Source organism: Vipera ursinii (genome assembly GCF_947247035.1).
Source record: "Vipera ursinii genome assembly, chromosome: 6".
Taxonomy (NCBI): Eukaryota; Metazoa; Chordata; class Lepidosauria; order Squamata; family Viperidae; genus Vipera; species Vipera ursinii.
The window spans coordinates 12728953-12743417 of record NC_139515.1 but is presented as its reverse complement, the minus strand read 5'-3'; the positions used below and the strand labels follow the sequence as shown (position 1 = coordinate 12743417).

Below are 14465 nucleotides of genomic sequence, written 5' to 3'. Positions count from 1 at the left end.
TAAGGGCAGAACTGAGCATTATACAATATTAATATTAATACAATAATATTAAGATACTTATAAGATGTTATAATAATATTTTTCTTTCTGAGTCTACAGCTGGTTAATTTCTCTGAGCGATTCCTGAAGTTCTGCTGCAGTATGAAACTGAGGTCTTAGTAGTCCATAACCAGAACTACATTGGCCTTAAAGTCTCCAAAGGCTAGATCATAGTTTCTCGATTTTTACAACTTTAAGATGACATCTTAAAGTTGCCAAGGTTGAGAAACACTTGGTTAGAAGAATCCATGGAAGGCAATGTGGATAAATGGTCCATTCATACCTTTAATACATTGATGGGCATTATGGAGGACAAGGTTCCCTACTGGCTGCAAAGGCTCTAAGTTGTCACCTAAAATAAAGCTATTCTTTATCAATGCTGATCTCAGAAGACACCAAAAGACCAATCAGTCTGAACTGCAGCCTAAAAGCTAGAAAGGGGAAAATAAATATGCAAATTAAACAATGACAAAGAAATCTTTAAGTCAAGCAAGACTCCTAGTGAATCTACATGGGTTTCTTAAGCAATTACAAGTGTTATTGCTTAAGAAATAACTTCTCAACTTTCCAGTCTAGCTTTCTGTGTGGTCTCCCTTACAACAACTAACCAGATCTGACTCTTACTTACTTTTCTGAGATCATTTTAGGCCCCTGAGATGCTTTGATTTGCTTAGAGCAGATGAAGGCCACTGTCTTCAAGGAGTGGGGGATTCTGTGGAGCCTCGGGGGATCACGGGGGCTTCAACCAGAGCAAACCTTTAGGTACTTTTTCATACAGAACATCAAAGGAACATTCAGGAAAGCCAAGACATTCTAAAGCTAAACTTTCCTATGGATAATTATTACATTTCTACTTTAACAGTCACAGTTGGGCCTACCTCTCTGGACAATCCACTGGCTTCTTTTCCTCTGCCTGCTGATTCTCTCGTAGTGAAGAGGTGCTGGTGACGGCACTTAATTCTTTTGGCAAATCCGCCACTCCTAAACTGTGCAAGAGCATCTTGTAGAGAACGCCTTCTGTAGTAGAATCCTGGTATTTCTGGTACAGCCTGTACATCACCAATCAAAACAATTATAATCATTGTTTTCCTTGATAAATAATACATCTCATAAATGTAACCCTCTCTATCACTTTACATCCATGTACCAAAATCTGATATTTCCTTGGAAATGTTCCAAAAGAATTCTTGTATGGTTGTGCTGTTAAGAAACTAAAATTTTACTGGTGATAAAGAACAAAGATGTGTGATTGACAGGGCAAAACCCCTTAAAATGATTTCCTTTTCTCTTTAAAGAACTAGTTTTCTGCTTTATCCTCTTACAGGGTTTTATTGGGATGCATTTCCCCCCCCCCAACCAAATAGTCCTCTGAATATGTTAAGTGATTAATAAGTTGAATGAATATTTTTTTAAAAAAAATCAAGAACAGATGAAAGAAACTTCAAGAACAGTTGCTGAATATTCTTTTCACAGCAAATCAGACATCTCTTAACTTGGCTCAAATGTAAGAATACCAATAAATAAACCTTTGAATGCTGATGATTTTTATTACTGTAGTTCTATGTGCTATATCAGAAAATAACTTGAGATTTTCATTTTCATTGAAGGAGGAACCATGAATTGCCACATTCGAAATATATTAAAGGGAGAACAGGACAGAACTTCTACTAATGGGACTTCCCATTTAGGTTTCAGTTGATGTGAACATACACCACCTCAGCATAAAGAGAAAATAGATACAAAGATGAATACAATCTGCAGAATTGCATTTAATGAAACATCTTTAATCTCATTACTGCTTTTCATTCTGAATATCACCTGCCAAATAACCATCTGCAACACACATGCCAGTCACTCAGTCTCAGCAGCAAAAAATTGCCATATGCCCTGAAGACGTGCAGCAGGGCCCAATTAAGGCCAAAATGCTATCTGCTGTAAATCACAAAGCACATGCCTTAACTGTTTGACCTACATCTTCTGATTAGGAAACCTGCAAAGAGTCCTTATCATCTATTTTCAGAAGGCTTAGAAGACATGTCAACTTGACTTCTGTTAACAGTGGATCCAGAATCTCTCAGCAGCTCTGTGTTTGTGAAGGAACAGTGCCATCCACTGTTCCTTGTCATAATCAGGTGAATTTGGATAAAGGTTTTTCACCACTGCTGTGGGGGGCTCTCCCTATTCCTTTAACTTAACCTCTGTCTCTGGCCTCTGTTTCTAGTCACTGTTTCCAAGGGAGGAGGGGGAGTAACAAAGCCCAGTAGAGTTTGTTTCTGTAGTACATTCCTTGAAGCTGCTGTGGATGGTCAGAATAAGAGAGGACATGAGGACAGTTTAAAGCCACCGACTTCTGGGCTGGGGACAAGAAGGCAATGTTATGCGAACCCAGCAGAGAAGACACATTGATAAGGAAATGAATGCCATGAGGAGGTGCAAGTGAAGGAAAGCCAGCAGGAGTAATTAAATCCAGGTGGATGTGAGGACCAAACACACAAAGTGGTTCTTAGGAAGACTGAGGCCAAACAGCATTAAGCTATCAAAAAAGAGTAGTCCAGAGCAATCTATTCACCCCCCCTTTCACTGTTATCTTGATAGCCCTGTCAATTTACTTGTCTTTCTTCATTAAGAAATAAATTGGATGAAGCAAAATAGCACTTGAGTATAGGTATTTAGAATTTTCTCCAGATTTTTGGAGCAATATTTCTCAACCTTTACAACTTTAAGATGTGTAAAAACTCTGCTTGAGATTTTCAAGATAGTTTATGTGACTAATTCCTCTTCATTTTATCCACACAATAAGCAAGCTGTCACTTAACAAGCACAAGCTACTACTCCATTGCTAAGTGACATGGTCATTAAGCAAAATAGGTGCCTGTGGCAGACTTAACAATGTCACTTCTGGTGTGGTTGTTAAGCAAATTGTCCACAGTCATTAAGTGACACATCGTGTGACTGCAACTTACAATTTTACTGCTAGATTTCTCATTGACTTAAGTCGTCCGAAACTAGCTGTGAAGGTCACGAATGGTGATCACATGACTTCAGGATACTGATTGTTGTAAATCAGGGGTGTCAAACTGCCAGCCTGCAGGCCGGATGTGTCATGCGGAAGCCGCGCTCATCCCATTGCCAGCAATGGCAAAACCGTCCCGATACGTTGCACAACATCACATGACATCGCAAGTTTGACATGTCTGTTGTAAATGCATGCAGGTTGCAAAGCACCTGAATCTTAATCACCCAACAGCAGGAACACTGCCAGTTTCAAGTAGGAAGACCAATAATAAAGTTACTTTATCAGTAGCAATGCAATTTTGAACAGTTGCTAAACAGGACACCCACTGAAAGAGGACCACCTGTAATATTTTGGCCTGAAATCAAAGTCAGCCATTGCCTTTTCATGGCTGAAGGAGGATTTGAACTATGATTAAGGATAGACTTGAGGGTCTCTTTAGTCCTAGGCAAGCAACTTCCCCGCGATATCCCAGGATTACACTACACACAACTGTCTCTAATGGATTTGTCAGAGCCTGGGGAAGAGGGTGGGAACTTGCAAAATAATACACAACCAGAACATTTGCACATCCTACCATTTCAGAAAAGTGAGAGGCAGATTCCCCACTACTCCAAGAGGCAGTCGGCAAGTGGATACCCATTCTAACACTATTGACTGATGGCATACTAAAATAGGAATAGCACTTAGACATATATATACTGCTTCACAACACTTTACAGCCCTCTCTGGGAAGTTTACACAGTCAGCCTATTGCCCCCCCCCCAACAATCTGGGTCCTCAGTTTACCAACTTTGGAAGGATGGACGTCTGAGTCAACCTTAAGCCGGTGAGGATCGAACCCCTGGCAGCCAGTAGAATTAGCCTGCAATACTGAATTCCAACCACTGTGCCACCACGGCTCTTGCATAACCTAACCCAGGGGTAGGCAACCTGACTCAGGAATTCTGGGAGTTGAAGTCCATGAGTCATAAAAGAGCCAAGGTTGCCTACCCCTGACCTAACCTAACCCCCTTCTTCTCAATAAAGCTGGTTAATAAAACTGTACAAATCTTATCATCCTAATGATAAGTGGCTGCAAAAAGGGCCTGTAATCATCTATCTTGAAAAGTAGATATTTCTACAACCTCCAATGTCAAAATCGCTGAAAATCCTTTTACTTATTTTGTTATTAGATTTTTTTTTATTAGTCTGCTACAATCTTAAACCCAGGCAGTTTCCTGCCTGAGCAGGGGGTTGCACTAGATGACCTCCAAGGTCCCTTCCAACTTATTTTATATATATGTGTGTGTGTGTGTGTGTAAATTTTTTGGATTGCTAACAAAGAATTAAAGGGAGACTAATATGGCCATTTCAAACTCATTTGTTCTCATCAGGCTGATGAGCTGTCACTATTGTGACTACAGCCTGTGGATCACCTAGGGTTAGGCTGAAACAGGCAATAAGATTTGCCCTGTGTTTGGGGGTGCGGTGGTGGGGGAAATTTATTTATACCGTTCTTATCTTGCTTCTGGAGTTTCGCAGAGGCTGGCAAGAAACACACAGCCAAATATATCTGACTTTCTGCTGCTTTAAAGTACTGAATATATTGGAAATTTAGTAACTTAGCCTGTAGGCCAGGGCTTTTCAACCAGTGGCACTGGTACCACCTGTGGTACATTGGCACCTGGCAGGTGGTATGCGACAATCCTCGAAAAGTGGTAGTGGGGGAGGGGAATGAGCTGAATTCGTGGCAGCACTGCGCAAGCCTGAGCGAGAGACGGCTGGAGCTGCAGGGTTGTCAGGGCTCAGCGGAAGCGCCAGGATCAGCGCCAGGCTCCAGCTGGAGCTCGGCGCTGATCCTGGTGCTTCTGCTGAGCCCAGAAGAAGCACCGATCAGCTGGAATGTTGCAGCATCTCCAGGGTCTTGTGATTTACATTCAGATGCTTGGCAACTGATTCATATTTATGACGGTCACATTGTCCCAGGGTCATGTGAAGTGACCAAAACCTGCTGCAACCACCCAGCAGAGGGTGGGGGGAGGGAATAAAAACCAAACACCCTCCCACCCCACCCCTGCTGCCAATCCTCAACAGAAATGCTCACAACAATGAAAACCTCGGACAGGAGGAAGAGGGCAGGCAGGTATCTTGCTTGGCTGTGGCTTGGGGGGCAATTTTTTTCAGTGCCATTGTAACTTCAAACAGTCACTGAGCAAACTGTTGTAAGTTGAGGATTACCTGTACTTCATCATTTTTTCCCTTTGGGGGGGGTGTCATCAAGTTTTTGACACCTTGCAAGGTGACTGGTGGTACTTGGATGTTGACATATCCTAAAAGTGGTACAATGGGTGAAAAGGTTGAAAAGCCCTGCTGTAGGCTACTGGCCATCAGAACACTTTACAGAGGACATAGTAAACGGAAAGTGAAAGGTGTAACTATGCTGGGATGGGCTAGGTTTCTTTTCCTTCATACTGTAATTCATATTGTTGAAAGTTGCCAAATTGGCAAGATTGATTGATTTAATCAATCCATTTGTGCCTGCTGCAATCAAAAGGAGTTTCAGTATTCACAACCACATACAATAGTGCAATAAAACATCCATGGTGTAAACATAAAACCAATCCTTAAAAATACACAAATCAAATATAGAACCATCTACCATATGTCTGCATCATCTTATTTACTAGAGGCTCTAGGCAATTCAGTCTTGAATAGTTTCCAGAAGGTCTGTGATACAGTGGTCATCTTCCCTTTCAGTCAGGAAGTTACACCATTACTGTATATCAGGGTGTCAAACTCAATTTCATTGAGGGCCGCATCAGCATTACGGTTGCCCTCAGGGGGCTGGGTGGGTGTGGCCTGGGTGGGTGTGGCCTACTGGGTGGGCATGGCTAGAGTACATATGGCCTACTGGGTGGGCGTGGCTAGAGTGCGTATGGCCTACTGGGTGGGTGTGGCCAACTCTACATCATTTACATCAAGGGTGCCTATGGGGGCCTGGGCAGGAGTGGGACAGATCTGAGGGTCTCTGGCAGAAGGAGGGTCTCTGGGCCAGGGCCAAGGCAGTGGGGGCCGTTCTCACACTGTTTCCAGGGTGGATTCACGGGCCGCATGAAACCACTTCGCGGGCCGGATCCAGCCCCCGGGCCTTCTGTTTGACATGTCTGCTGTATATGGATGAAGACTCACAAAAAACCCAAGTCCATTTAGTTCTATGCTTTTAGCAGCCGTTCCATTATTGACCTTGGCTTCAGACTCTGAGATCCTCAGTTTTCTTTGTCTGAACTAAACAAATGACGTCCCATCTACTCCCTCATGCGATAGAGGTTTTGGAACCCTTCAAGGTTGGTCAGGTCAGAACATCTTCTGCAAGTGTTTGACAAGAAGTCTCCTTTGTTGAAATTGGCTCAAGACCGCCTGTGTTTTCCCTTTCCTCCATCTTTTAGCCAGAGAGTTCTGCCGTTTTCTTTGTTTCCTGGACTCAAAGCATATTCATGCAGGTGTCGCTGCAATAATCTCTGCATAGTTTTTCCACAGTTATCTCTGTGACTCTCTACAACCAACTTCCCTTTAGATGTGCCGCTTGTTCCCAAGTGGGTGAAAGTAATAGTAGATTTTTTCCCCCAAAGGAAATGGATATGTTTAGCCTAAAGAAGAGAAGGCTAATGGCAATCTCCCAGTTCTTGATGAGATGTCCCAAGGAAGAGGGTGAGAATTTATATTCCATAATACCTCCATAGTAGAGCAAGACTCAATGGGTGGAAGCTTTGTAGAAGCACATGGAAACTCAAAATAAGGAAGGATTTCCTGATCATGAGAGCTATGAAGCAACAGAACAGCTTCCCTCCGGGAATTGTGGGAGCTCCATCACTGGAAACTATCAAAGAAAGATTGAACAACTATTGGTCTGGGATGGTTTGAATATTTCTGCTTTGGGCAGGGGGTTGGACTAGATGACCTCTAAGGCCCCCAAAATAAGTCTGTTTCTAATTAGCAATAGCACTCAGACTTATATACCACTTCATAGTGCTTTACAGAGTCAGCATACTGTCCCCAACAGTATTTTACTGGCCTCAGAAGGATGGAAGTCGGAGTCAACCTTGAGTTGGTCAGAATCAAACTCCTGGCAGTAAGCAGAGTCAGCCTGTAATATTGCATTCTAACCACTGTGCCACCACAGCTCAATTATTCTAAGCGTGAAAGAGCTGGCTGAATTTGAAACAGATTGTTTGGATCACTTAATAGATATTCTGAGCTTAAATCAGCTCTACTCAAGCATGATGCACTTCCAAATGTCCAACGTATTTTGCTTTATACTCAAAATCATCACTGTACACTTGAAATGGGGTACTACTAATTCAAAGCTGTTCAGAACTGAAATATTTGGCACCTAAGTATCCATGATCATTAGTCATATCATTTTTCATCTTGTTGAGCTGTCCTCCATCCAGATGAAAATGGATGTTTGTATCTGACACTGGTGAGCAAGGGTTTACACAGTATAGTATTTTAAAAAAATGAGATCCTTGCCCTCAGAAGGGTCCTCTAATTGTCCATCAGAACATGCATAGTTTAATAGTGGAGGGTATAGTTCAGGGGTAGGCAACCTTGGCTCTTTTATGACTTGTGGACTTCAACTCTCAGAATTCCTGGAGTTGAAGTCCACAAGTCATAAAAGAGCCAAGGTTGCCTACCCCTGGTATAGTTCATGACTCAGTTTAGAATTGTTGCACCGAACATGGTTTTGAATGAGATGACTTCAATGGTTTCATCTCCATGTTTCTATATCTTTAGGAAGAATGGGAATTGTAACCATGGTTAAGGTGCACAGGGGTTCCAAAGGGATGGAAGTTAATAGAGTGAAGTAATTATTCCTCTTCCCCTCTACTAAATCCCCAACTCTGGGATTTTATAGTACAGAGCCATGTTAGATAGGGTCAAACCTATTTATACTGCCCTATTTCCAGCCAGTTTTTTTTTTCTCAGTATACCACCCAGGTATGCAAAACTAACCCCTAGTTTTGGATTGTCCGTCTTGACCTCAACAGAAATGTTCTGGCAATTGGTTCTCAACTTCCTAGAAGTAATCCGGTCTCCAAATGGGCTGAATAATTGCAAAATATTTTGTACAATTCCACAACAAGGTTTGACATGTTGTCACTTGGTGGGAAGAGTGAGATTGGGAAACAGAAGTTAATTAGAAAGCTGAAATTTATTGAGAAACCGTAATGTGCGGTGGAAATTTTCTAGGAAGTGATGTTCATCTTGGACTTTAAAAAGCCCACATTTACAAATAGGGATGGCAATAAATAGCTATATAATGATGGCGTCCAAAGGGAGATGAGAATAAAAATGGGGGAGAAAAAAACACATTTGACATGAATAATTGTTAAAGTATTTACTTACGCAATAAAATGGTCATCTGTTAATGAGGGGCAATAGAGCTGAAGAATCTTTCGGAAATTATTTCTGCTAATAATGCCCTCTTTTCGAGGATCACATGCTTGCAAAGCTTTGTTAAATTCATTCCAATATCCTTTCACTTGCTCAGTTAGAACATCTTCTGCCTAGTGTAAAACCATTTAAGCAAGGAAATTCAAATTACAGAGAGTTGTAATGTTGCAAAATTATAAAGTCCAATAAACCAAAATTTTTGAGTACTTTTTAAAAGAAAACATTTTGTTACTTACAATATTCCAAGCTTCAAGGACAGAAGTTGGCTTTTTAGCCTTCTTTGAACTATTAGCCCACTTTGAATCTGTCTAATTGGATTTAAAAAAAAAGTTAAATTAAAATTCTCTCATACCATTTCTAAAGATCAAGGTCAGAAAGAACATAAAGGTTTTAAAAATCTGCAGTACACCATTCTGTGGGAAAATCTGTGGTCAATATTATATCCAGACAATTTATCAAGAGCCTGCCTTTATTAAGAGCAAAGGACAAGAGTGCAGATTTCAGAGGACAATAAAGCTGACAATTCAGTACCACAGACTGAAAAATGTAAGCTTAGCCAACTGGATTTGATTCATTTTCTTAAATAAGCAGAAACACACCAATCATGGGATTTTGGGGCACCCATATGGTTGATTCATAGCAATTTAGAGTGGCTACAGTGCAACTGTCATAAATATATGCTAGTTGCCAAGTGCCTGAATGCTGACCATGGGAATGCTGCAACGGTTGTAAGTGTGAAAAACGGTTGTAAGTCACTTTTTTCAGTGGTGTTGTAACTTCAAACTGCCACTAAACAAAGGACTAAGTCATTAAGTCAAGGACTACCTGTACTGCATATCTTTCCAGTGCCTATTGGGTAAAGCAAAATGGTGATGCATTCAGTAGTAAACCAAGAGTAAATCAAAACTATCATAAGAAATATAGTTTTTAACTTACAACCATAACTTAAGCCCAGAATTTTGGTCATAAATTATTTCAGTTGTCAAGTGGGTCATTACACGACTGTGTCCAATTTTATGAATTTTTGGTGGCAGTCATTAAGCAAATATAGTGGTCATTATTTGAACAACATGGTTGTTAAGAAAATCCATTGTCTGCAATGGGTGTTTTTTTCTAGCAATTGGAAGTAAACGCTGATCTCCAGCAAAAAACATTGTTAAATTGCAAACATGTTACTGCGGAACCACGCAAACAGCAGTAAATGCAGGCTGAATGCAAGTGCCCAAAATGAGATCACATGATCATAGGAGGGACCCAGCTTCTGGAACTCTGAATCTGGGTTATAAGTACATTTTGGGGGGGTCTATCATAATTTTGAACAGTCTCTAAGCAACCAATTGTAAGTCAAGGACTATCTGTAAAGCCTCCTCCAAGTTAGGTTTGATTCCTGGATACCTCACAAATTTGTCCATGTGATTTTTCTGAGCAGCAGGACAGAAATTGTTTACCATCACCACAAGTGTATTCCACAGGAGATAGTTAAAAAATCAAGATGGCAGCCATAACTATGTGGTCAAAACTCCGCTTGTTTCTTACACAGGGTTTTCCACTCCCTGCACACACTCTGCATTGCTGTTTTTTAGGAGACTCAGTCCAAACCCTACTTAACTTTTTCAACATTGACAGGGTGACTTGCTGTTGTCAGTAGATTGACTTCCACAAGTTGAGCTCTTCTGTAACTTCATAGATCTAAGTTTTTAAGAGGAGCCCAAGGAATATGAGGTAAATGAAGGGTATCTGTTGACAACCTGTCCTCCAAAGTTTAGGAATAGCTGTTTTTAAATCTTTGCTTCTTGTTTTAATCATTTATTCCAGAAAGAAATATAGATACAATAATTGATTGGTGATGGAACTTACTACGGAATCTTTTTCAAAGAGGTTTAAAAATTCATTGTAGCTTAGATGTCCAGTATGTTCTGGATCAATTATCTTGATTAGCTCTTGGAAATCATCATCACTTATTTGAAACATGATGCAATCTAAAATGCGCCGAAGCTCATTTCTTGTAATTTTCCCATCTTGATTCTAAAAACATAAGCAGAGCATTTAACAGTAGTAAAAGATAGCATAAAGGCCATAACTTCCCAATTTTACAAATCTACCAGATATTCAATCCTACTTTATTCTACTAGGCAGTTATTTGTTTAAATTATTTATTTTTTCAGATCTAGTGATTATGTAAAGCTGTTATCCAAAAATTGCAATTTTTGATTATATCAAAATCCAGAATAAACATGCCTGTAGGAAATCAGAAGAGATGCCCTAAACCAGGGGTGTCAAACTCAATTTCATTGAGGGCCGCATCAGCATTGAGGTTGCCCTCAGGGGGCTGGGTGGGTGTGGCCTTGGTGGGCGTGGCCTACTGGGTGGGCATGGCTAGAGTGCGTATGGCCTACTGGGTGGGCGTGGCCAGCTCTACATCGTTCACATCAAGGGTGCCTATGTTGGCCTGGGCAGGAGTGGGACAGATCTGAGGGTCTCTGGCAGGAGGAGGGTCTCTGGGCCAGGGCCAAGGCAGTGGAGGCCGTTCCCTCACTGTTTCCAGGATGGCTTCGCGGGCCGCATGAAACCAATTCGCGGGCCGCATCCGGCCCCCGGGCCTTGTGTTTGACATGTCTGGCCTAAACCTAACCCCATCCTGATGTCACCTAGACTGAGAAATCTTTAATTCCCATCTACCCTCCCCACCCCCAGGTTATCTGTTGCTTTAGAAATAATGATTACCACAGGTTTATAGAAAATTAAAATAAATCAAAATCAAAGAAAACACTTTATCTGTCATCTATAGAAGGAAAAATAGCACTTTTCTGTTACAGTTGATCTATAATTAATGTTATCAAGAATTGTATGAATATACTTGTGTTGGTTTAGCTTTAGCATATGCAACAGTGAGAGCTTACTCCCAAAGGGAAATAGCACACAGTGGACATACAGATGGAAGAGCAAAATATTTTTGCTCTATTCCAAGTAGCTACCATCAGGCAGCATGTGACTGATTTCATCCATATTGGGAGTCATCAATACGTTATCAGATTTTCACACCTGGGGAATTCTGGAATAACTTCCAGAATTCAACACATCTTCAAACTGAGGTTGAGAAATTCTGCTTTAGATTACTGTCTTCAATGGGGGTGAAGATTTCGCTGTTCAGTGGTCTTGCAGGAAAGGATATACTATAGAATCCAGTCTACATAGTTTATCAATAATGTAATTGGGTTAGATAGTCCCTGTGATTAGGTAGGACAGACAGGGAGGAAGCTAACCCACCAGATTGCAAGAACACAAGGGAACAGTCAGATGAGGAGACCTGAACTAATTGATAACCTTACATTGCAATGAACAACAACATACATTCAATTTTGCAGCTATTAAGATTGTTAGCTGAGCAGGTACAAAAATAGCTAGGGAAATGATTGGAAAACAGGCCCCTTGTCAGCCAACAGGCGTGCTGATGTACCACAGTTTATCAGGTACTTAGGACCAAGGACTTGGCAGCACAAGGAAACAACAGCCAACACCCCAATCAACAACTAAACCACACACAACCAGGCACCACATAAATACTACACAGAGAATAGCCCAAAGCACACATTCTGTCAGAGAGAAGCTCATTGAGCATGGGCTCCAGCATGAGTCCAAAAGCTCGGAAGACTAAATCTCTAATCCTGGCGACCGACACTGATTGGAACTTGCAACCTTATTCTGACACATATTCCTTTATTCATGAGGAAAGTTTATTATTATTATTTTTGCTAATGGCCTCCTGCTTTTTGAATTGACAAGAGTAATTTAAGATCAATTCAATGCAAAACTAAAAATGTCTGAAAGATCCCAAACAGAATAATTGTGCAGGAAAGGGGAGAGAGGAGAGGCATCTTATCAGTAGTCATACTCTGTCAAGCATCAAAAAAGCCTTCTTCAGAGAAGAATAAGCGTCTTGGATATGTCCATGCAGCTTTAAGAGAATTCGATCCGTTGACAAGGCTTCATCCAATTTTCTGCTTCTGTAAGGAAAATATGAGTTGAGTTCTACTACAGTACGTATGTGATGTGACTGCACCTCTCAAGATTCAGAAAATCCTATGTTAATATCACTAGGAATGAACCAGTGTGTCAGGCTTCAAAAACTAAGAAAGATCCACTGAGACTCTTCTAAGTAGTTTTCTTTATTGTTCCTCAAACATAGATAGAAACCTTGCCAATTTAAAGCAGGGTACTTACACCATAAAACATGTACTCTGGGAACCATTAGCGAAGAATCACCCTCTTCACCCTCTTTCTCTCACACAAACTATTGAAATTGTGTTCTCTCCTGCTTCTCTGGCATGTACTCTCTCCCTCCTGGGAATCTGGACAACAGTTCATCACATCTGTCGTGCATTCACGAGACTGTTTTAGGAAATAACCAGTGAACCCCCTCTTTGGATCCAGGAGAAATAGAAGGCTGCAGTCATAAGCACAAGCCCACAAGTTTGCCGTAGCTGCCCCCCAAAAATAAATCTGTAAAATCTTAGGCCGCATCAAGAGAGGTATAATGTTAAGATTATGCGAGGTAATAGTTCCATTCTCTGTTACACGAGTCAAATCACACCTGGAACACTATGTCCTGTTCTGGTCACTGTACTGAATCACAAGAAGGGCGCTGTGGAAATACAGTGCAGAGAAGAGAAACCAAGATGGTAAAGGTCTTGGAGGTTATAAAAAGCAGTTAAAGGAACTTAAAAGTCTGTTTAACTTAAAGAAGGCTGAAGGGGCGGTGGGGGTGTGTGTGTTAGCAGTCTTCCAATTTTGGAAGGGTCCTCATAGAGAAGAAGAGGTAGACTTGTTTTCTGTAGGGCCCAAAACCTAGTGCCTGTATATAGTTGATTTTTTTCTAAATGTTGAGTGATTTTTCAAAAATATAAAGTGGAACAATTTCCTCAGAACTGAGATGGAAAATGGGGGAAATTATCTAGACAAGGTTACCTCCATTTCTATCTCAAAGGAAGGAAGGAAGGAAGGAAGGAAGGAAGGAAGGAAGGAAGGAAGGAGGGAGGGAGGGAGGGAGGGAGGGAGGGAGGGAGGGAGGGAGGGAGGGAAGGAAGGAAGGAAGGAAGGAAGGAAGGAAGGAAGGAAGGAAGGAAGGAAGGAAGGAAGGAGAGATTGGGAAGAGAAAAAGGACTGGTCTAGCAGGCCAACCCCAATCCCGTAATGCCGTATGTTAAATCTATCCTCACACAGTGCAAAGCCTTGGTGCAAAATGCTTGTATACAAAGAATCTTTATCTTTATCTTTATCTTTATTAGACTTATATACACCGCCCTTCTCCCATAGGACTCAGGGTGGTTCACAAGGTTTTATTAAAATAACAATACAATTACAAAAATTAAAAACAGTTAAAATAATTACATTTAAACCTTGAATAAATATAAAACCCCAATTAAAATCCAATTTAAAACCCCAATTAATACTCTCAGTCCAGGCCAGAAAGCTCAAAGAGCCAAGTCTTCAGGTCCCGGCGGAATGAGCGAAGGTCAGGGGCAATGTTGTTGTAACACAATCCCCTGTTGTATACTAATTGGAGAAACCAAACTTTGTAGCAATGAAAGGTTGGTTTAATGCTGCTTCCCTCAACCCCTTTAAGATGCCTACCTGAATCTATCAGCTTTTCAGCAATCTTTTTCTTTTTCTTCTCCAAGCTTATCCCCAGATATTGCAAAAATTCTTTACAATTCAGCGTGTTTGTTCTTGAAATACAGTATCGGTTCCATAATTTATCCTACTCATCAACAGATGGAGACTGCATAAAAAGCAAGTCTCATTCTCTGCCTCCCCCATCTACCATACAGTGTGCTACAGTTTAGAATATCTGTCAAAGTCTTATGAAACTTAATAAAAGAAAAAAGCAGATCTCCATATTCCAATCTCTTTTAGTAAAGCCTGGTTCTCGTAAGCCATGTGCAATTTCTCAGTAGATTATTAGGGATTTTTCAAGAAA

General features: G+C 41.0%; 1 protein-coding gene across 1 annotated transcript in view; it reads right to left on the bottom strand.

Annotated features, from left to right (window-relative positions):
• EFCAB6 (EF-hand calcium binding domain 6) overlaps window positions 1-14465 on the bottom strand; it is a gene marked incomplete at its 5' end in the record, with an annotated part of 137058 nt that overhangs the window by 66857 nt on the left and 55736 nt on the right. The window contains 5 exons of the mRNA XM_083366235.1: window positions 918-1088; window positions 8441-8601; window positions 8725-8796; window positions 10346-10513; window positions 12381-12492. Coding sequence (XP_083222361.1) covers window positions 918-1088; window positions 8441-8601; window positions 8725-8796; window positions 10346-10513; window positions 12381-12492 — 684 coding nt within the window. The remainder of the gene's footprint in view (window positions 1-917; window positions 1089-8440; window positions 8602-8724; window positions 8797-10345; window positions 10514-12380; window positions 12493-14465) is intronic.